This window comes from Xyrauchen texanus, chromosome 13, assembly GCF_025860055.1.
Source record: "Xyrauchen texanus isolate HMW12.3.18 chromosome 13, RBS_HiC_50CHRs, whole genome shotgun sequence".
NCBI lineage: Eukaryota > Metazoa > Chordata > Actinopteri > Cypriniformes > Catostomidae > Xyrauchen > Xyrauchen texanus.
In genome coordinates this window covers 16,539,272-16,561,097 of record NC_068288.1, presented here as the reverse complement: position 1 = coordinate 16,561,097, position 21,826 = coordinate 16,539,272, and the positions used below count along the sequence as shown (strand labels likewise).

Sequence of the window (21,826 nt, the reverse complement as noted above, 5' to 3'; positions counted from 1 at the left end):
TTATAGTATTTCCCGCTTTTACTGGGGAAGTGTTTATAACTGTGGGAACAGTGCTTGTGTGTAGTGGTGCATACATGACAATAGGCACACGATCTACATTTTTGGGACATCCAGCCTGAACTGGGGAGGTATTTGGCACTGTTTGGACAGTATTGATATGTGGGAATGCGCACTTTAGTGTGGACATGTGAACCCTTAGTGACACAGGCAGAAAATGACTCTTTTCTTGATTTCTGTGTGTCACCGTAAAAACGGCGTTTGATTGCAGGTGAGCGAGTTTTATGACTGGCCCATTGACTGCTCTATAGACATTTCCAGCCGCCTGTAAGGGGACTGGGTAATGTTTTAGATGTTTGAGAGAGAGCGGTCCGGCTTTTGCGAGACACGTACTCTCTCTTTTTCTTCCTGTTGCTAGGAAGACTTACGAGGCTCCGTGTTCAGAGTGATTCTGGGCCGAGGACCTCATTGCTCGTGCGGCTTTCTTCGGCCAGCGGAACGCGAGCGGCGTCGAGCATCCTTTTCAGGTCTGCTCTTCGGCTGGGAGACGGGCGGCTCTGCCCTGGCTCGCTGCTGCTGCCGGGGCGGTTTCTGAGATGAGCTGGAGCGCTTGGGCAGGAAGTGATGCATAGCTTGCAAATCCTTCCGAGCCTCAGTGAAGCGCTCAGTGAATTCTCTCACCGCCGGTCCGAACAGGCCGCTTGGAGTGACAGGCGCGTCAAGAAATGGTGCCTTATCCGCGTCCTTCATCTCCATTAGCGTTAGCCACAGATGGCGCTCAAGGACGGTCAAATTAGCCATGGCCCGGCCGATGGATTGGGCGGTGGCCTTTGTGGCTCGCAGGGCTACGTCCGTAGCGCTGCGCAGGTCCTTGAAAGCCTCGGGTTCAGGTCCAGACTCGTCCATGGTGCGGAGGAGTTTGGCCTGAAAAACTTGTAGGACCGCCATCGAATGCAGCGCTGATGCAGCTTGGCCGGCGGCGGCGTATGCGCGACCGGCGAGAGCTGAGGTGGTTCTGCAGGGCTTGGAGGGGTGAGAAGCTCTGGCCTTCCATCCAGCGGTGGAGGGTGGGCATAGATGGTTGGCCACGGTCTCCTCGAGGGGCGGAGTTGCCACGTAGCCTCTTTCTCTCGCGCCGTCCACTGAGGAGAGCGAGGAAGAAAAAGAAGGCTTTAGGCAAGCAGAGTGCGGGGCTTTCCACGACTTTGTGAGCTCGTCTTGGACCTCAGGGAAGAAAGGAGAGGGTCTCTGTTGGGGGGCCTAACGGCGCCCCTGCAGGAACCACTCGTCCAGCCGGCTGCGGGCGGGTTCTTCCGGGGAAGACCAGTCGAGCCCGAGGTCTTCCACGGCTTTTGACAGGATACGGACGATTTTCGAGTCCATGCTGGTGCCCGCGCTCGTGTCCGCTGATGTCGATGGCGCGGGGTCGAACAAGCCCGGCCAGTCGTTGGATGCAGCGTCAAGAGAGAGGCTGTCATCCTTTCCATCGTCGTCCCCTGATGTGCCGAACGAGACGAGACCCACCACTTTGTTGGAGGGGTGCAGGTCCGCTCTCGTGAAATGGCCTGGCGGCGGGGCATCCGCCCTGAATGAGTGCAGCTTCTGCGTGGTCCAGACCCAGGCAGCGAGTGCAGATGATGTGCCGATCGCCGTCGTGAAGAGGGCCTCTGCACGAGGCGCAGGCTGAAGGCATTTGAAACAACGCCTTGGAAAATTACTCTTTTACTTTTAAAAGCATCGCGGGGGCGAGCGCTTGCAGTAAAGGATATGCGATGCGCGCCGGATGGCGTAGCAGAAGGCTTCAAAGGCGGCTGAAGGCTCCGGCGTCCTCTTAGCAGTCCCGCTGTAAGCTTGTCAACGGCGGCGAAAGACTCCGACAATCAGGAGGATCCAGCGAAGAGAAGGTCTTCGCTGAAGGAGATTAAATCTAAAGGAACTCGCATGACGGGGTACCCATTATATAGCCTGCCTATGCTAATTTCGGCAGGCTCTGAGCGCGCGAACGCGAAGCGCGCCCATTGGTCGCGCGTTCAGAGTCGCCCCGTCATTGGTTCGAGCAGTTGCCGCGGCACAGCCAATGACCGAGCTGCCTCGCTCATCGCTGTCTGCTGTGCAGCTGCAATGCGTTTTACATAAAGACTTCAATATTTCTCGAGAAACGGAGTTTTCCCATAGTGTAAGCTACTTACGCAATAGAAGAGACCTCTCGATAGGGAACTGAATTTTCAACTGAAAATCCATTGGTGTGGATGAGGCCTAATTAAGGAAAAATTGACGATGGACTGTCGAATTCTTTAAAAATAATGTACACCCGAGGTGGTAATGCCATCACACCTCGGGTGTAGATTATTTTTAAACAATTTAACGGGCCGGAGTCAATTATTCTGCCTATACCGCAGTTACCACACCTTAAGACATCATTCAGGTTTTTATCAAGTCAAGTAATTTTTATTTGTATAGCGCCTTTCACAACACACATCGTTTCAAAGCAGCTTTACAGAAGATCAGGCATTAATAGAAGATAAAACAGTAATATCTATAATGTCTTAGAGTCATCATTGTGTAGTTTGATAAAATACGATTGTGAATTGTGTTTAAAAATAAGTCGTTAAATAATAATTGTATTTATAACCCCAGTGAGCAAGCCGAAGGCGACTGTGGCAAGGAACACAAAACTCCATAAGATGTTGGTTAATGGAGAAAAATAATCTTGGGAGAAACCAGACTCACAGTTGGGGTCAGTTTCCCTTTGGCTAACATCATGAATATAATGCCAATATTACTTATGTATAGCGCAAGTCTTGGTTAAAAATTATTAAACTAAGTAAGCGTTAAGGGTCAGTGTTTAAACAAAGATTTTGTATGAACTGTAAGATTAATGACTAATGTCTTTGAAAGTCCACCTGGATTAACTGCAGAAATTCACATAAGGGGCTTTTCCACTGCACGGTACAACTTGACTTGACTCTGTTCGATTTTTGGGGGTTTTTCACTGTGGAGAATACCTGGTAATGTTTTTTTGTACTACCTCGGTTGAGGTTCCAAGCGAGCCAATACGAAATGTGACATCAAAATCCTGCAGATTGCTGATTGGTCAGAGAGAATCGTCACTACCAGCATCACTGGATTTTCGACATGGGACATGAACCCGCTAGTTTTAAAGTTAGCTACAGCTATAGCAGTATCATTGTTCACGCGACTTTCGAATTGTAAAAAGAAATGGCTGTGTGCAAAACCACAATGGTCAATATATGAGGCGCAGACGTTCCTTTTGTTAGCGACAAACTAAACAAAAAATTATCTCAGGAAGTGTTTCAGCTGTTGGCCGCACAGCTGAGACATGGGTACCACCGAACCTACCAACAGTCTAGGGAAAAGTAAAAAAAACAAACTTAAAAGTGACTAAAGAACAATCAAGGAAAAGCGGAAATGGTTCGACCAAATGGATGCAATCTAGACTGGCGAGCAATGGGAAGGAGAGTGCCCTGGACAGTCCCCGATGGAGAATGGTACGTAAGCTTTATACTTTGCTTGAAAGCTTCACTTTATTTAGTTGACCAGCTTCTGGAAAGCTTGCTTCTAAAACAACCATGCCAATTTAACTGTTACATTTGTGTAAAATCACCTTGGAACAATTGTTTTATGCAGCACAATGAGCTAGAAGATAACAGCTAACAGTCGTGTTATTGTTTATTGTTTTGTGTCGCGTTTAAGATGATGTCACAGCAGTAGACGTGGCGCAACTATGATGATCAGCCTATAATCCCACCCACATTGAGGCGGCACTAAACAGCAGAGGAAAAGCAAGCTCAGAAAAGTAAAACGAGTAGAGTCGAGTCGAGTCGAACCGTAACGTGCAGTGGAAAAGTGCCAATAGATGCAATTGTCCTTGTTAGTTGGCTGATGAAGGGTTTTGTTGGCAATTAATTGATAGTCTATGTATTCCATTTCAAGAATGTAGCCCATTATTAGACCGAGGTGATGCAGGCAGAGATCAGTTAGGTGCATCGCATTTCAACCTGGCAGGGAATTTCGGTGAGGTCTATCCTAAGTCCATGGTTCAGGCAATGGCATATGAAGTATCCCATGTCTTATGGTTGGAGTTGGCATCAGTTCATTCTCTGAAGTCCATTGTAATAGACTGAAGTGATGTTTGGCTGGCACCGGCTGTTATCAGTCATTATCACACAGCGACACATAGAAGTGCAGTCCAACACGAAGCAGGAATGGAGCTGGATCCAGCCGGTTCTGGTGAACTCAGTATAGGAGTACCGAGGTTGAGACAGGGAAACAAATAAAATAATATTAGCATAGATGCCATACAATTTATTGCAGAGTTATAGATCATGATCACTGTTATCATGCAGCCTAGCAGTCTAATTGTGAGTTGAAGGATAAATTAGGTGTATGCCTGGCGAAATAGATGAGTCTTTAGTCTAGACTTAAACTGAGTGAGTGTGTCTGCATCTCGAACAGTGTTAGGGGGACTATTTCATAGTTTAGTTTAGGAGACAAATATGAAAATGATCTACCTCCTTTTGTGGATTTTGATATTCTAGGAACTATTAACAGGCCAGAATTTTGTGATTGTAATGAACGTGATAGAATATAGGATGGTAGAAGGTCACTTAAGTACTGCGGAGCTTGACTATAAAAGCTTTGTTCGTAGTTAACAGAATTTTAAAATGAATATGAAATTTAACTGTTAGACAATTTAACGATGATAAAATGGGGCTAATATGATCATATTTCTTGGTTCTCGTCAGCACTCTGCCTGCTGCATTTTGATTGTACCAATTGAAGTTTATTTTTTTATCTTGCTGGACATCCTCCCAGTAATTCATTACAATAATCTAGTCTTGAAGTCATGAATGCATTAATACATTTTTCGGCATCAGCAACAGAGAGCATGTGTCATAATTTAGCAATTCTCTTATGTGGAAGAAAACTGTTCTACAAACATTGGTAATTTGATTTTCAAAGGATAGACTGGTATCAAATATAACACCTAAGTTCTTCATTGTTGATGATGATGTAACAGTACATCCATCGAGAGTAAAATTATATTTTAGTGGCTTATTTTTAGAGATTTTTGGTCCAATAATTAGTGCCTCTGTTTTGTCGGAATTGAGTAGAAGGAATTTTCTGGCCATCCAATCTTTTATTTTATTGATACACTTTTCTAATTTGAAGAAATGTGAAATCTCATCATGAGTGTACCATGGTGTAGGGCCTTTTTCTTGAATTTTCTTTAATCGATTGGGGGGGGGATGTATTTATATTTTCTAAAGATCTGGAAGATTATTAGTGAAGCTATTTAGTGGTCGAAAGAATAGTTCTATCTGAATGATAGCATGGTTTAGATTGATAACATCAGCTGATCGCTGAGACAAGGTAATGATCCGAGATGTCATTGCTCTGCTGCAGAAGTTCTATATTATCAACATCAACTCCATATGATAGAATTAAATCTAGCATATGATTATGGTGATGAGTTGGTCCTGTCCATTTTGTCTGACTCCAAGAGAGTTGAGAATATCGATAAATGCTAATCACAATGTGTCATTTCCATTATCTATGTGAATGTTGAAGTCACCAAAAATTTAAGCTCTATCTACAGTAACTACAAGACCTGATAAAAAATTTGCAAATTCACCAACGAAATCAGAATAAGGCCCTGGTGATCTATATACTGTAGCAAGGGCAAAAGACAACAGAGCTTTTTATTTATATCTGACAGTGTCACATTATGCATTACTAGTTCAAAAGACTTAAATTTATATCCTGTCCTCTGAGTAACAACAAAAACGTCACTAGAAATTGTAGCAACACCTCCTCCTCGACCCTTCAGACGAGGCTCATGTTTACAACAATAACCTGGGGTAGTAGATTCATTTAACTAATATATTAATATGGTTTAAGCCAGGTTTCAGTCAAACAGAGCACATACAAACTATGATCAGTAATCATTTCATTTACAATTAGTGCTTTGGTAGAAAGATATCTAATGTTTAGTAGCCCTAACTTTATATGATGTTTATCTTTAATTTGTTTGTTTTGTTCAAGTTTGACGTTAATAATTTTTTTCTAAATGATTTAGTGAGGGTTTTGTGTTTAATGTTCGGGAAACAGACACAGTCTCTATATGATATCTAGGTGATACAGTCTCTATGTGTTGTAGTTTATGTGACCTGTTTGATGTGTCAAGGCATCTAGGAGACGTTCAGATTACCAGTTTGTATGCTTCCTGACCTGGGCCCCAGTTAGTTAATCATTATTAAGACTATGAGCTAAATTACTTGGAGGGATGTCCGTCTCTCTTTAGCAGGTCAGGTCTACCCCAAAAACTCTTCCAAATGCCTATAAATCCAATTCTATTCTTCAGACACCACTCAGTGACACAGCCATTCAGTGACATAAATCTACTATAAACCTTGTCACCACGACAAGCAGGGAGGGGGCCAGAGTAACATCGTTTTTGCAAATTCACATACCTCTTTAACATTATTTCTGGTGATATCCAACTGGCGAAGCCGGTTTATCATTAGTGCCGACATGAATAACAATTTTAGAAAATCTAAGTTTAGCATTCTGGCACCTGAAATGCATTTAACAATAGTGTCTGGAGTCTCTATTTCCACGTTCCTTACAATAGAATCACCAATTACAAGGACTTTTTCAACATGATTCTCAGTGTATGCATCACTGAGTGGGGAGAATCAAATGGAAACCCTAACGGGAACGGGAGAGTGGTGTTGCTTTGCTGAGCGAGTATGCCGTCACCCAAACACCCTGCTGCGGGGGCTCTACAGCCGGAACCAAAGTGTGTGTGTTGCTGTCTGTACTGCCTGCATCCGAAACAGTATCTACTGTTTTCTCTTTCTCACTGACCTCCACTAGCGTTCAGCTGCGCCTCAGCCTGACTAATTCATTACTTTTCTCACATGTGAATCCCTCACTGCTGACAGAAGAGGCTATTGTGAACATGTGACATGCAATGCAGGATGAAATAATATGAGTGGATGCCATGACTTACCGCAGTTGTTTGTTGTGTTGGTTGTTCTTGACAAGCAGTGCTATGAGATAGATGCAATAATCTGTGTAATACATAGGAGAAAACAGGTGTGCGCTGTAAAGTGCACGCAGTTTCATCACGATAAATATAGAAAGTGGATGCACGTAGAAAATGCACACAGTTGAATCGTGATAAAAATAGAAAGTGGATGCACGTAGAAAATGCGCGCAGTTGAATCGCGATAAGAGTATAATGCAGGGGAAAACCTGATATGTGCTGAAAAATGGCAGATGTTAAGGATTAAACGCTGAAAACAGATTGTGGCATCTGTTAGAGGGTGGAGGAGTGGCCGAGGAACAAGCTACGGAGAACTGACGAGTACGTTTTTTTATTTTTTATATCTCTTCTCTCTCTCTCACTGCCACTCCGCGTTGGCCTTTTCTCTCTCGTTTAAATTTTACAGTGTTTTTTTGGGGGGTACTACACTGTTACAGGAAGTACCCCCCTATTTAATTATTTCTGTTTCCCTCACCTTGTCCCCGCCCTCGTCCAGGTAGACTGGGATGACCTGCCGGCAGACGGGGCAAAAAGGCACGCACCTCCCCAGGGAAAGGGGGGTTGTACGTCATGCCGGGGCTCCCCTGCCTGAGAGAACGAGGTTGGAATGTGGCAGGGCGGAGGGCGGGGCCGGGTAGTGATCATACACACCCGGTCCCTTATCAGGCTAATCAAGCCTCCGAGAGGGATAAAGGCCGACTGCGGAGGATTGTGTGGGGGAGAGAGAGATCATTTATGGACATGTCCGTCATATGTGTGTTTGTTGTCTTTTAAGTTTATAATTAAACTATTATTAATATTGTCAAGCCGGTTCTCGCCTCCTCCTTTCCATTGACCGCTTTACACAGATATATAAGTGATGCTAAAAAAGTTAACGGGCTACAAACACAGACATGAGCTAGGTGCCAGCAGCAACAGGTAAAATACACACAGATGAAACAGTGGAAAGGTGGAAAAACCTGAAACATGCTGTAAAATGACAAAGGATATAAGATATACATATGAAAATAAGAATAAGCAGTGCTAAGCAGACTACAAACACTTGTGCTGCGTGCCGTCAGCAACAGGAACAGGAATTCCAGTGACGTGCACTGTCATCTCAAGACATTTTCTGTTTTTTGTCCCTAAAACTCTCTTATGAGTGGAACTACTTTCTTTCACCACAGATTCAGCATCCTGCTTTACTACAGTCTGAGCCTGTAAACGTCACCTTAGAACTAGCAGTAGAGTAACAAGTTAGTGCATTTGTGTGTGTGTGTGTGTGTGTGTGTGTGTGTGTGTGTGTGTGTGTGTGTGTGTGTGTGTGTGTGTGTGTGTGTGTGTGTGTGTGCGCGAGTTAGTATGTGAGTTTGTATTTGAGGGATCAAAAGAGAGAAACTGAGAAAATTAGATATCTTACTTCTGGGATTACCTTTTTGTTGCAGCTCTCATCAGAAGTAATCGCTTCATTCACGTTGTAAACCTTAATAACTTTTTCATCCCCACTGAGATGCAGGAGTGTGCTAACATGACAACTCTGTTTTTCTCTCACAAGTATGTTTAGGCCTTAAGTGTGTGTATTATGCGTATAATGTGTGTCCACGACTGTGGGAGTGTTTGTGTGTGAGAGGGGGAGCACAAGGTTTTTTTCACACAGATATTTTAGATAATGTTAGATAAACTTTGATACAGCTCAATCCTTCATTGCTAATTCAAAAACGTCACAACAGAAATAGCAACAGAGTATGCGCTGCTTTTCAGCATAATAGTAAAAAGGTAGTGCATTTGGTGTGTGTGTGTATGTGTGCACGCATGTGCGAATGTGTGTGTGTGTGTGTGTGTGTGTGTGTGTGTGCGTGCGAGCGTGTGTAAGTGCGGGGGAGATGAGGGAGCGCAAGTGCTCTTTTAAACCAACAGTTTAAAAAATGTAGGATATTTTAGACATTTTTTTGACGTTTTTAACCAATGCACATAACCAATGACTTTGTTTGAACTATTTATTGTATTGTAGTAGCCTGTAGGGCTCTTTAAAATAACTGAAATAATTTTATATTTCAGAAGAAACCGTTATGCAGTCAAGACCTGGAACTACTTTATAGCAGCGTTGTGTCTTCCCGCCCCCGGACATAGGGGTACAAAGGCGAGGCAAATACTAGAGTTCATTCAGGATTTTTCTGAGGAGCCGGAAATGGTTCTGGCCACTACAGCAGTTCGGCTCAGCGACGTGGCCGGGAAGACACAACGTCTCGTTCCCTCCATCAGAGAAGGTTACATTCATAACCTAGACGTTCCCCGTCTGTTGCTCTCTTCGACGTTGTGTCGGAGAAGCGACACTAGGGGTCCAAATTACGCCATGTGCTGAGCCGTGTACGTGTTATGCTGACACAGGAGCGGGCAGGTATTTCTTACATGCCAAACGACCGGCTATGTCAAACTGCAAGTACCCTTCCCCAATGCCCCAAAAAAGTTGTTGGAATTCTTCTGGTTACTCTAGACAGGGGAACAAGGCGACGCTTGCCAACCTGGGAACGGGCCAAGCCTGGCCGGACCTCTTTTCTCTCTATGTTTCTCGCATAGAGCAATAGACAGCCGGGGCCCTTACATGCATTGAGGGAAGGGGGTCTTACCCAATTTCCTATTCTTTCAGGGGGAAAAGACCCTGCGGAGACCACACCTACCCAGCGGGGAGGTAAAGTGGGAATACATCACATGTGTTTTTAGGCGACACTTGGAAGTGGCGTGGTGGTAGATCCAGCCTCAGCGAGGGGGAGTTTCTACAACACGGTGACCAGGTGGCAGCCAAAACTTACCCAAGGAAAATGCATGTCCGCTCGTAAGGGGACCGTATCGCAGAAAATACACACAGGGGGAGTCCGAGTAGGAGTCCTCACCCTGCGGAGCACCTATTCCAGGACAGAATAGACTGAGTACCCGCAGTTGATTGGGTCGGCAAGTTCCTCCACTGAACTGCGGACCCATGAGGGCTAGGGAGGAATCGACCAGTGATTCGAGATGTGGAATCTCCAGGGAAATTTTACCTCAACCGAGGGAAAGGGCGCTATATGCAAGCGATTCACCCGGCCAGCCCATCAGCGTGTTACCGAGTTCTACTGGCTCGGACCTGAGAAAACACGGGATGAAACTGACTCAACCCTGAGACTGTAATATCTCGTAAAGGTGTTGGGTGTTGCCCAACCCGCTGCTCTATAAATGTCTGCTAGGGAGGTACCCCTGGCCAGTGCCCATGAGGAAGCAACACTCCTCATTGAGTGAGCTCTGACCCGCAAGTGGGGGGGCACGGCCTGGGTGTGATAGGCCAATGAAATGGCGTCTACTACCCAGTGGGAAAGCCTCTGTTTAGAGACAGAATTTCCTTTCCGCTGTCCCCCAAAGCATACAAAGAGCTGCTCAGAATGTCTAAAGCTCTGCGTGCGGTCCAGATAGGTACGCAAAGCATGTACCGGACACAGCAACGAAGGGGCTGGGTCTGCCTCCTCCCAGGACAGCACTCGCAGGTTCACTACCTGGTCTCTGAAGGGCGTGGTAGGAACCTTGGGCACGTAGCCCGGTCGCGGTCTTAGGATAACATGAGTGTCTGCCGGACCGAAATCCAGGCAAGTGTCGCTGACAGAGAACACTTGCAGGTCCCCGACCCTCTTGATGGAAGCGAGCACGATCAGCAGTAGTGGTGGGAAGTTCGGATCATTTTACTGACTCGGATCTTTGAGTCTCGTTCAGCAAAATGAACGAATCTTTTTTCGAGTCATTTCGTTCATTTCAGCAGAATATAATTAAATGTCATGTTAAATAGCCCAAAACATCAAGTAGTCTACTTACGAAAATGTTGATTCAATTTGAAATAAATAAATAAAAATAAACTATAGGGTAATGCAGCCAAAGCCAATTTATAAGAAACCGAAATGTTAATTTATTAATTGGGTCTTAAGTTTAAGCTATTGCAGTTAGTTCAACTCACCTCCTTTTTCTCCGCCTCTTGTGTCATCGGGTTCGAACTTCAAAACGTTAAAAATACTTAGTTGTCGATGTCGACTCGTCAGTGTCTGTGTGTGGGCCATGTGGTGTGACACAGCAGCCAATGCACTCACTGACTGCATGCACATGCAGCATACCGGTCCGGATCCGGAAAGATAAATGATTAGTTCAAGTCTCGACTCTCGAGTCTTCGGGTTTGGGTTCGGCCGGGTCCGAGTCTTTCGTTCTTCCTGTCAGTCCCTAAGTGCTATGGGTTTGTGAGTCTGACTTGAAGAACGAACGACTCGAAACCGAAGAGACGAACTAATCATTTCTCTTTCCGGTACTGACAGCATAGTCTCTATGGGACTGACAGGAAGAACGAAAGACTCGGACCCGGCCGAACCCGAAGACTCGCGAAAGATGAACTAATCATTTATGACTTCATGTACCTTATGCGATGTTGCGCGCATGCGCGGTCAACACAAAATGAACGAATCACTCTCTGAGACAACTCGGTAGTCCCGAGTCATATTAAAGATTCGTTCAAAATGAACGAATCGTTCATGAACGACACATCACTAATCAGCAGGGCAGTCTTAAGAGAGAGGTCCCTGAGTCCAACTGATTCTAGCGGCCCGAAGGGAGGTCTCTGGAGGCCTGCGAGGACTACACAGAGATCCCAGGAGGGGAACAGGCTTCAACCTCCGGGTGGCTCTTAGGAACCTGATGATTAAGTCATGCTTACCAAGGGACTTGCTGTCTACTGTGTTGTGGTGAGCCGCGATAGCAGCGACATACACCTTTAGGGTGGAAGGGGACAGCCTCCCCTCCAGCCTCTCTTGCAGGAATAAGAGCACTGACCTAACTGTGCACCTCTGTGGGTCTTCAGCCCAGGAAGAACACCAATCTGTGAACAAGTGCCACTTCTGGGCGTAGAGCTGCCTGGTAGAAGGGGCTCTGGCTTGGTTGATCACATCTACGACGGTAGGTGGTAGACCAGCTAGATCTTCTGCGTCCCGTCCAGGGACCAGACTTGAAGTTTCCAGAGGTCTGGATGCGGATGCCAGAGCGTGCCCTGCCCCTGAGAAAGAAGGTCCTTCCTCGGGGAATGTGCCAGGGAGTGGCTGCAGCGAGGATCACGAAGTCTGAGAACCAGGCCCGGTTGGGCCAATAGGGAGCCACTAGTGTGACTTTTTCCTCATCCTCCCTGACCTTGCACAGCACCTGTGCAAGAAGGCTCATTGGGGGATGTGGAGCGGAGGGGGGCGGGGCCAGGTCGGAATATCACGTGCCCGATCCCCAATCGGCCTGATGAGGCGCGCGAGGGATAAAGGCGGTTAGAGATGGTTAGAGAGAGACAGAATTACGGGCATGTTTATGTTTGTGTGCTTTGGTTCTCGCCTCCTCCTTGCCCATCCTTAACTGTGTTACATTGGTGCCGAAAGCCGGGAAGGAGGAGGGTTGCCCGTTGCAGAGTCCTCGACACTGCCGTCCACCCAGGGGAGCACCGCTGCCATCTGCCGGGTGACGGAGTAGCCCGACCGCCCGGATGCAGGGAATGGCCGCCGTCCACGGGGCGAGTGGGGACTGGATTCCCCAACCTCCTGGAGCGATGGAGCCGCTGCCAGGGGTGGAGGAGTGCCCTGCCGTCCCCCAGAAACGCGGAGGGGTCGAGTGAAGACCGCCATCCGCGAGGGGAGGAGGGAAGTAACTCCCCGATCGCCTGGAGCGGTAGGTCCTTTGCCAGGGGCGGAGGAATGTCCCCAGGTGCCGCAAGAAAAGCAGAGGGGCGTTCTGTCCGCTGGGGGTCGGAGATTTGACTCCGGTTCACCCGGAGAGGAGCGGCTGTCGTCCGCCAGAGAGTGTGGAGGAGTGTTCGAGGACCATGCGACGGTACATCAGAGAACCGGTGAATGAGCTTTTTCTCTCGCCTATTTTGTTTTTGTTGTTGTTTTCCCCTCCTGTCTCCTCCCAGGTCAAGGAAGGCGGGGATGTCCACAAGGGACGCAAGATAAACCCCGCCCCAGGGATGGGGGGGATGTACATCATGCCGGTGGCACCCCGGCCTGAGAGAACGCCGGGAGGAGTGTGGAGCGGAGGGGGTGGGGCCGGGTCAGAATATCACGCGCCCGATCCCCAATCAGCCTGATGAGGCGCGCGAGGTATAAAGGCGGCCGGTGACGATGGTTCGAGAGAGAGACAATTACGGGCATGTCCGTCATGTGTGTTTATGTTTGTGTGCTTTGGTTGGAGTTTAATTAAATTATAATTTATGTTGACAAGCCGGTTCTCGCCTCCTCCTTGCCCATCAATAACTGTGTTACAGGGGAAATGCGTACTTGCGCAGTCCAGTGGGCCAGCTGTGTGCCAGCGCATCTGCCCCGATGGGAGCCTCTGTTCGGGCATACCAGAGCGGGCAATGGGAGGTCTCTCGGGAGGCAAACAGGTCTACCTGGGCCTTGCCGAATCGTTCCCAAATCAGCTGAACCGACTGGGGGTGAAGCCTCCAATCTCCGCTGGGCAAGTGTTGTCGTGACAGTGCGTCCGCTATCACATTGAGTTTGCCGGGGATGTGAGTGGCACACTGCGACCTGAGGCTCCAAAGGAGGAGACGACGGGTGAGTCGTGACATGTGGCGAGAGCGTACGCCGCCTTGGTGATTTATGTACGCTACCGCAGTGCTGCTGTCTGACCTGATTAGGACATGTTAGTTGGTGAGACGTGCGGACATTGAGACTGAGTCTAACTCCATGCCGAGAAAGGAGATGCTCTTAACCGGGGTGAGCTTGCTCTTTTCTCGGTTGACCTGAAGCCCCAAGCGGCTGAGGTGCCTGAGCACCTGGTCTCTGTGAGCGCATAGTAACTCTCGGGAGTGGGCCAGTATGAGCCAGTCATCGAGGTAATTGAGTATGCAGATGCTGGCTTCTCGGAGCGGGGCAAGAGCTGCCTCTGCGACTTTCGTGAAGACGCGAGGGGACAGAGACATGCCGAAGGGGAGGACTTTGTACTGGAACACCTGGCCGTCGAACGCGAACCGTAGGAGGGGTCAGTGTCGCGGCAGAATTGAGACGTGGAAGTACGCGTCCTTCAGGTCTACCGCTGCGAACCAATCTAGGTGCTGGACGCATGTCAAGATACACTTGTGATTGAGCATTTTGAACGGGAGTTTAACCAGCGCTCGATTGAAAACTCGCAGGTCCAAGATCGGTCGTAAGCCGCCGCCTTTCTTGGGTACAATGAAGTAAGGGCTGTAGAAACCCTTCTTCATTTCGGTTGGAGGGACAGGCTCTATCGCATCTTTGAGTAGAAGTGTTGCGATCTCCGCGCGCAGGAGTTTGGCATGTCTTGGCTGTGCACTGCGGTAAAGCGGACGCCCGCGAAGGGGGGCGGGGGCCTGGCAAACTGAATTGTGTAACTGAGTCGGATGGTCCGGGACAGCCAGCGAGATGGGTTGGGAAGTTATAGCCATGCATCCAATCTCCGTGCTAGGGGCACCAAAGGGATGAGTATTTTTGACGTACCCGGCAGGGCTTCGCAGCGGGGTGGAGAAAAGACTCAAAGCATTTACCTTGCTCCGCACACCCGGCAGGGGGCGGGTTAGTGACTGAGGAGGAGGTCTTGTAATGGCGTCCTCTGGACTCGTCAGAACTGGCCGGCCGGGGGACAGACGTGGGGCTGAAGGCAGAGTGCCGTTAGAACGGCATTTCTTTTCCCGGTCCAGCCTCGCGCTCGCGGTACCCGGGAAAGCAAAGCGGACCTCTGTGCATTAGGCTCAGACTGGGCGCGCAGACCAAAAGGTGGCGGCGCAGACAAGCCATCAACATCATAATCGTCATCCAATTCCGGGAGCTCAAGGGACCGGCAGGCCGGCCGCAAAGCGGGCCGCACTCATCCTGAGCTCAGATGGGAGCAAGCAAGCGTGCCAGGGAGGCGGGTGGTTCGCAGGGATTTACCCGCCGAACACAGCCCGTCATTTTCCCCAAATCGCCTCCATCGCCCGCGGCGCCTGCCTCAATCCCGTAGGAAAGAGGCGAGGCGTGGGGGGTAGCTGAAGTGGCTTTCTCTCATGACAAAAAAGCCGCGACCGCAATGCTGCCTCAGCTATGTTCTCGCACTGAGAACATAACCCATTGGAGAGAAATCGCTCATCCCGAGCTTGGACGGAAGCCAGCAAGCGTGCCGGGGAGGCGAGTGGTTCACGGGGATTTACCCGGCGAGCACAGCCCGTCATTGTCCCCAAATCGCCTTCATCGCCCGCGGCGCCTGCCCCAATCCCGTGGGAAAGAGGCGAGGCACGGGGACAGCTGAAATGGCTTTATCTCATGACAAAACAAAGCCTGCAAACGCAATGCTGTCATGGCTATGTTCTCGCCCTGAAAACATAGACCATTCATAAAAACGCTGTCTGCGTGTAATCGCAACCCAGGTATGCCAGGCAGTTTTTATGACCGTCAGAGGTGAGGAGAAATCAACTGCATCCAGAAACTACACAGAGGCGGAAACATGTCTTTAAAAAGACACGTTCTGAAAAGGATGTTCAACGCCGCTGTGTATTGCTCCTTTAGAGAAAATCACTTTTTTAACTCTCTTTTTGGGTTTGGGTTTCTGCACTGTCAATTTGCAATTTGCACTGCCATGCAAGAAGGAGAAATCGCCGCTGTAATGCGTCCTCAATCCAACAGCATGCAGAGCATCAGAGGAATACTGGAACTGGTGTGATTTCACGCGAACAGCATGCACAACCATAGGCTCCGAAGAAATTTTCTGAATGAACTCTAGTATTTGCCTCACTTTTGTACCCGTATGTCCAGGGGCGGGGTATGCAAATACTGAGTGCCAACTTCTCATTGGACTTTTTTCATAGATCAGAGGTATATTCGGTGCTCAAGAGAGACCCCTAGTTTTGCTTCTCCGACACAACGTTGAAGAGAGTGACAGACGGGGAACTATAGTTTTGGCAAGTTGTTTAGGACATACTTTGTGCATGACATGAGTCATTTTTCCAACAATTGTTTACAGACAGATTGTTTACCTTTTAATTGACTATATCACAATTCCAGTGGATCAGAAGTTTACATACACTAAGTTAACTGTCCCTTTAAGCAGCTTGGAAAATTCTAGAAAATTATGTCAAGCCTTTAGACAATTATACAATTAGCTACTGATAGGAGGTGTACTGAATTGGAGGTGTACCTGTGGATGTATTTTAAGGTCTACCTTCAAACTCAGTGCATTGCGCAACGTATCACATGGCTCATTGTGCATGACACTGTGGAGACTCCCAGCATGTGGAGGCCCATGCTACTCTCCGTGATCCACACACAACTTTCCACACACCACATTGAGAGCGAGAACCACAAATCGCGACCAAAAGGAGGTGACCCATTGTGACTCTACCCTCCCTTGCAATCGGGCCAATTTGGTTGCTTAGGAGACCTGGCTGGAGTTACTAAGCACACCCTGGATTCCAACTCGTGACTCAAGGGGTGGTAGTCAGCATCAATACTCGCTAAGCAATCCAGGCCCTGACATTTCACATTCTTAAAATAAAGTAGTGATCCTAACTGACCTAAGACAGGAAACGTTTTCTATGATTAAATGTCAGGAATTGTGAAAAACTGAGTTTAAATGTATTTGGCTAAGGTGTATGTAAACTTCTGACTTCAACTGTAAGTGTTTATGAAGGTCAAGGATGGAATGGTTTTTTTTTGTGTTTTTTTTCAAAAGTTAAACTGACAATGACACACAAACATAAAATACCTACACTGCACTTATCTGCTGAAGCTCTGTCCCCCTTACTCTGAATTAGCAGAGAGTAATACTGATGCCTCATGACCTTTTCCAAAAGCAGTAATCAGAGTATCCAGAGTATTCCAGAGTATCTGCCACTTTAGGGGGATGTATGCTACTCCCAAAAATAGTACAGAGCAGGTGGCGCAGCTGTAAATACTTAAAGAATTGAGACCTGGAAATCCCAAAATGTTGAACAATATTTTCAAAGGATCTCAACACTCCACTCTCATATAAGTCACCAAGCATATTTACCTCCCTCACAATCAACTCTGTTCAGCAGAAAGGGGAATTATTGATACATAATTTTGGGTTCAGCCATATGTTCGAGGCAACATTTTAAATGCAAGATAATGGGGTGTAACTTATCTTCCCCAGTTAGTTTGATAGAAAGGCTTTGCAATGGTGAAATAGGGGTAAGTACTTCCAGTTCAATACAAATCCAGGGAGGGGCTCTCTCAGGTTGAAGCGACCAATGAGCCAAATGTCTGAGACTGAATGCATAATAATAAAATGTACCGGCCAGTACGCTGTCAGAGACAAAGCTTCGGATTTAGACCAATTCACTCTGTATCCTGAAAACTTAGAAAAGGAATGAATAATTCTATAGAGGCAAGGCATAGATCTAGTAGGGTCAGAGACAAATAATAATATATAATCTGCATAAACCAAAAGCATATTCGCCACACCTCCCAGCATCACCCCTGGAAAATCATCCTCCTTTCTTATCGTGGCTGCTAATGGTTTCAGGGCAAGAAAAAACTATAATGGAGAAAGAGGTTAACCCTGCCGGGTGCCCCTATCCAGAATAAAATTATCTGAAATAAATCAATTAGTTTGAACCGCCGCTACCGGGTGTCTATAAAGTAACTTAATCCACCCAATAAAAGTATTCCTGAATTTGTATTGATTCCATACAATAAATTAAATAAACAGAACAGAAAATGTGGAATCAAATTATATAAAATGATATCCCTTCCACCCCGAACATAAAACAAACATAAATTAAAAAAAAAAGTATACTTCCAAAAAACAATAAGGTTGCACACACACATTTAAAACTACAAATCTCTCTCCACTGTCCCTCCCCGAGAACCTTTAAAAAGGCTAAATAACTGCCCAATTTTTTATTAAATAAACCCAGGAACCCATACATTTCCAAAATCTTAAAAAGGTAATCCCATTCTACCAAATCAAATGCCTTTTCGGCATCAAGCAAGACAGCAGCTACTAGAGTCTAATCGTTCGCCACTGCCCACATGATATTAATGAAATGCCTAATGTTTTCAGAAGAGTTACGGCCCAGAATAAACCCACCTGATCTGTATGTAAAAGAGATGTCATAACTTTACTTGATCGGTTGGCCAAAATTTTTGACAATATTGTAACATCTAGCTGGATCAGGGAAATTGGACGGTAACTCTTGCATCCTTTGGATCTTTGTCCCTTTTAAGAATCAGACTGATTTTTGTGTCATGGTTGGTGGAAGCTTTCCATTCTTTAATGATTCCGTATAATCTTCTAGCAAAAGTGGAGCCAGTTCTGTAGCAAAAGATCTAAAGAATTCAGTGGCAAAGCCAGCTATAGGCAAGGCCTTAATTACCCCGTCAAGTTCCTCTAAGGTTATCTCAGAATCAAGACATTTTTATTTTTTTGCTCAGCCATCAGTTTAGGAAGTTCTAATGGTTCCACAAAGTTTCTAATATACTCTTCAGTAGTCGAAGACATGGAACTATAGAAAAAGACTTCTCTGTTTTATATATCTAGCCAGAGTTTCCCTGCTTTATCCTCTGACTCAAAGTATGACTGTCTTGCCCTGAATAGCCAAAACTCCACCTTCCATGACAAAATAGTATTATATTTGTTTTTCAATTGGGTCAATTCTCTAAGGCCATTAGACGACATTCTGTGCTTCAGCTCTACCTCTGCACTTTTAATATTCCCTTCCAATTCCACGAGTTCTTGTCTTTTGGATTTCTTGGTGGATGAGGCATACTGTATGATCTGGCCCCTAAGAACTGCCTTAAGTTCCTCCCAAGCCACGCCTACAGAGGATACTGAGGACCAGTTGGTTTCCATATAGACACTGATTTCAGCCTTCAACATTTGTTGGAATTCAGGATTTTGCAAAGGGATACATTAAAGCACCAACTATATGATTTCCTTTTCTCCATATGTGGCAACACCTCTAAACACGCCAGGGCATGATTTGAGACTAAAATGTTTCCAATTGAGTTATCAACAACAGATGAAATGAGGGACTTAGTTATTAAAAAAAATCTATTCTAGAGTAAATCGTATGGACTGATGAAAAAAATATGTAGTCCCTCCCAGAAGGGTTCAAAATTGTAAATGGTCTGCACTTATATAGCGCCTTTTTAAGCCTTAATGGTATTCAAAGCGCTTTACACTGCGTCTCATTCACCCATACACACACACATTCATACACCAATGGCGGCAGAGCTGCTATGTAAGGTATGTAAGCTAGCCTGCCATTGGGAGCAACTTGGGGTTCAGTGTCTTGCCCAAGGACACTTTGGCATGTGGAGTCGTGTGGGCCGGGATTCGATAAGAGTCTCCAAATATCTGTTCAAAATATATTGTTTTTTGTTATTGTCTATAATCATGTATGGCCACTAGGATGTTGTTGAGTGCCAGGGCGGGGTAGGGGGTTGGGGATTGGGAGGGGGAGGGGGAATAGTGGGGGTTAATATTGATTCTGTGTATATATATATGTTTTGTTTTTCTGTGTTTAATATATGAATCAATAAAAAAATCTGAAAAAAAAAAAATACTTATCAGCAATAACATCAAAATCTATGAAGGTAAAAAGTTGTACAATCTAACAATTATTTACAGATAATTTTGTATTTTGTCTTGATTTGATTAGTAAGTGAAAAAGTGTTCCAGATTAAGAGTTTAATTTGATTAAATTATTCAAATAATGTATTTTACATTTATGGGCTGCACATTGTTTGTTTTTTATTGTAAGTGAAACAAAATAAAAAAGCCCTCATAAAGATAAAAATGCCCATGAAAATTATTTCCAGGGACAAAAATAAAAACTGGCTCACCACTGAAGCCTGAAGGCTCAATGCTGGGCTGGCGGCCTGTGATCTTTGTGTAAAGAGTTGGGTAATGGATCATCAGACTCTCGAGTAAAGCCATGGCTCCATTGCGGCCCTGCAGATGCAATAGGTCCAGCATATAACCTGCAGAAGGAGATTTGCTTTTCAGACCTTACATCATCATAAATTACATACATAAGTAGCATACTTTCCAATATGATTCTATACAATCCCGCTCTGTTCATCTCTCGCTTTGTTTTCTTCTCATATCAGCATACTCTGATCCAGCTGACATCTTTGTCTGAATCTAATATTTCCCCATATCTCCAATACTTGCTCATTTTCATCTCTGCTCATATAATCCCAAAACAAAGATCAGGTTTAGTTTTTGAATGTAAAAAAAAATTATATTTTCACTTCACTTGCTTTAGTGTGAGTCTGAATCATACCTATTGTAAATTAGCTCTACTTCATAATCCATCTTGCTATCATACTCTAGTATATTTCCAGCCCCTCTCCCCCAATTCCCTTGAGTCATGAGTGTCTTACTGGTCCTCATACTGCGGTTGGTGAGCCTGAAACAGCTGAGTATCTCATCCTCGTCCAGATCTGTAAGCACACGGGCCTGCCGCAGGTAAGGAATGAGCAAACAGGGATGTACACCGAGAGAGATGGCATGACGGTTGTCATTGATTAGATCCCATAATTCCACTTCTTCCAGATCTTTCAGGTCCAGACTGTTCAGAACACTCTCAGTCATGCTGAAATTCCCAAATCAGACCCACTGCTATATAATACAGACAAACACAGAGGATTTTACAAATGATGAAAAAAACTACATCTAATCAAAACAAACACTTAGGCACAGACAGGCATAGACACAGCAAGAGCAGAAGTGAAATGAGAAATGAGGAGGAGTGAGATTGTCACGGAGTTAAAATAAATCTCCTCCCCTTCACACCCCACAGGTGCCTGAATGAGGAAACCTGAAAGACAAGGAGAGATTTCCCGCAAACACATACACACATACACAGAGCATGTAGTGTGGATTTCAACCAAAATAATAATAATACAAATAAAAGCACACATTATTTCAAATGCAATTTGAAGATGTCTACAATTTGTTTATTTCTATGGGGATTGGCTGAATTACATGAGGTAGTAGTGTGGTTTGGATTACCATTTACTGTATCACTTAAGAAATATAGTTTTTAATCACAAAGCAACCCACAACACATATTCACCCATTTTTCATGTGTGATCCATGTTTTCCTGGCATGATTTCATTAATGAAAGCATACTTTTCCTATCTAAAACAAATGAAACAGACTGTGCACAGGTTCAAAGTCCAGCAAAAAAAGGGAAATGAAACAGAGATTTTGTAATTATAGGAAATTACAGGTCACATGCAAACACACCAAGTACATCATGGCTAATAATAATCAAGTTGTCTGTCAAAAAAAAACAAAACAAAAAAACAAGGTAAAACACCTACATTGGTTAGGTAAGATGACAAGGTCTGTATATGTCATGATGACATGCAAAACATTCAACTAATCGTAAGAAGATGGTATGAAGGCGTAAAAACTTGTAGCTCTAAAGCATGCACAAGGATCCACATTTGGCATGTTTTTCTAGTAATTATAACAAGTATTATTAAGTAGTTTTGATTGTTTATGGCAAGTAAAACAGTTCAAGAACAGAACACTTTTTTGAGTTTTGTGATAGCATATCTATTATGTGACTGCAACAAACCTGTTCCTCCTAAAAACCTGCTAGCAAACCACTGAAAATAAACAAAGCTTACCCAGTGTCGAAACCCCTATGACCCCTACACTTTCTGTGGAACAAAACATTTGCTATTTGTAGCAGAATGTCCAAGCTGCACTTTTCCAGAGATATTGATTCAGTCTTATGACTTCTGAAGATTAGGAAGTCACCTGTG

General features: G+C 45.5%; 1 protein-coding gene across 2 annotated transcripts in view; it reads right to left on the bottom strand.

The window, feature by feature from the left end:
• The window catches only part of card14 (caspase recruitment domain family, member 14), a 50,265-nt gene extending 29,502 nt beyond the window's left edge, over window positions 1-20,763 (bottom strand). The window contains exons 1-2 of one of the 2 annotated variants that reach the window (XM_052140210.1): window positions 20,431-20,763; window positions 19,888-20,025 (exon numbers count right to left, since the gene is read on the bottom strand). In XM_052140210.1, coding sequence (XP_051996170.1) covers window positions 19,888-20,025; window positions 20,431-20,641 — 349 coding nt within the window. In that variant the 5' untranslated portion in view covers window positions 20,642-20,763. Of the gene's footprint in view, window positions 1-4,016; window positions 4,911-19,887; window positions 20,026-20,430 lie in introns of those variants that run through there. The other variant, XM_052140211.1, reaches the window with a different exon arrangement.
• Between the last annotated feature and the right edge of the window lie 1,063 nt (window positions 20,764-21,826).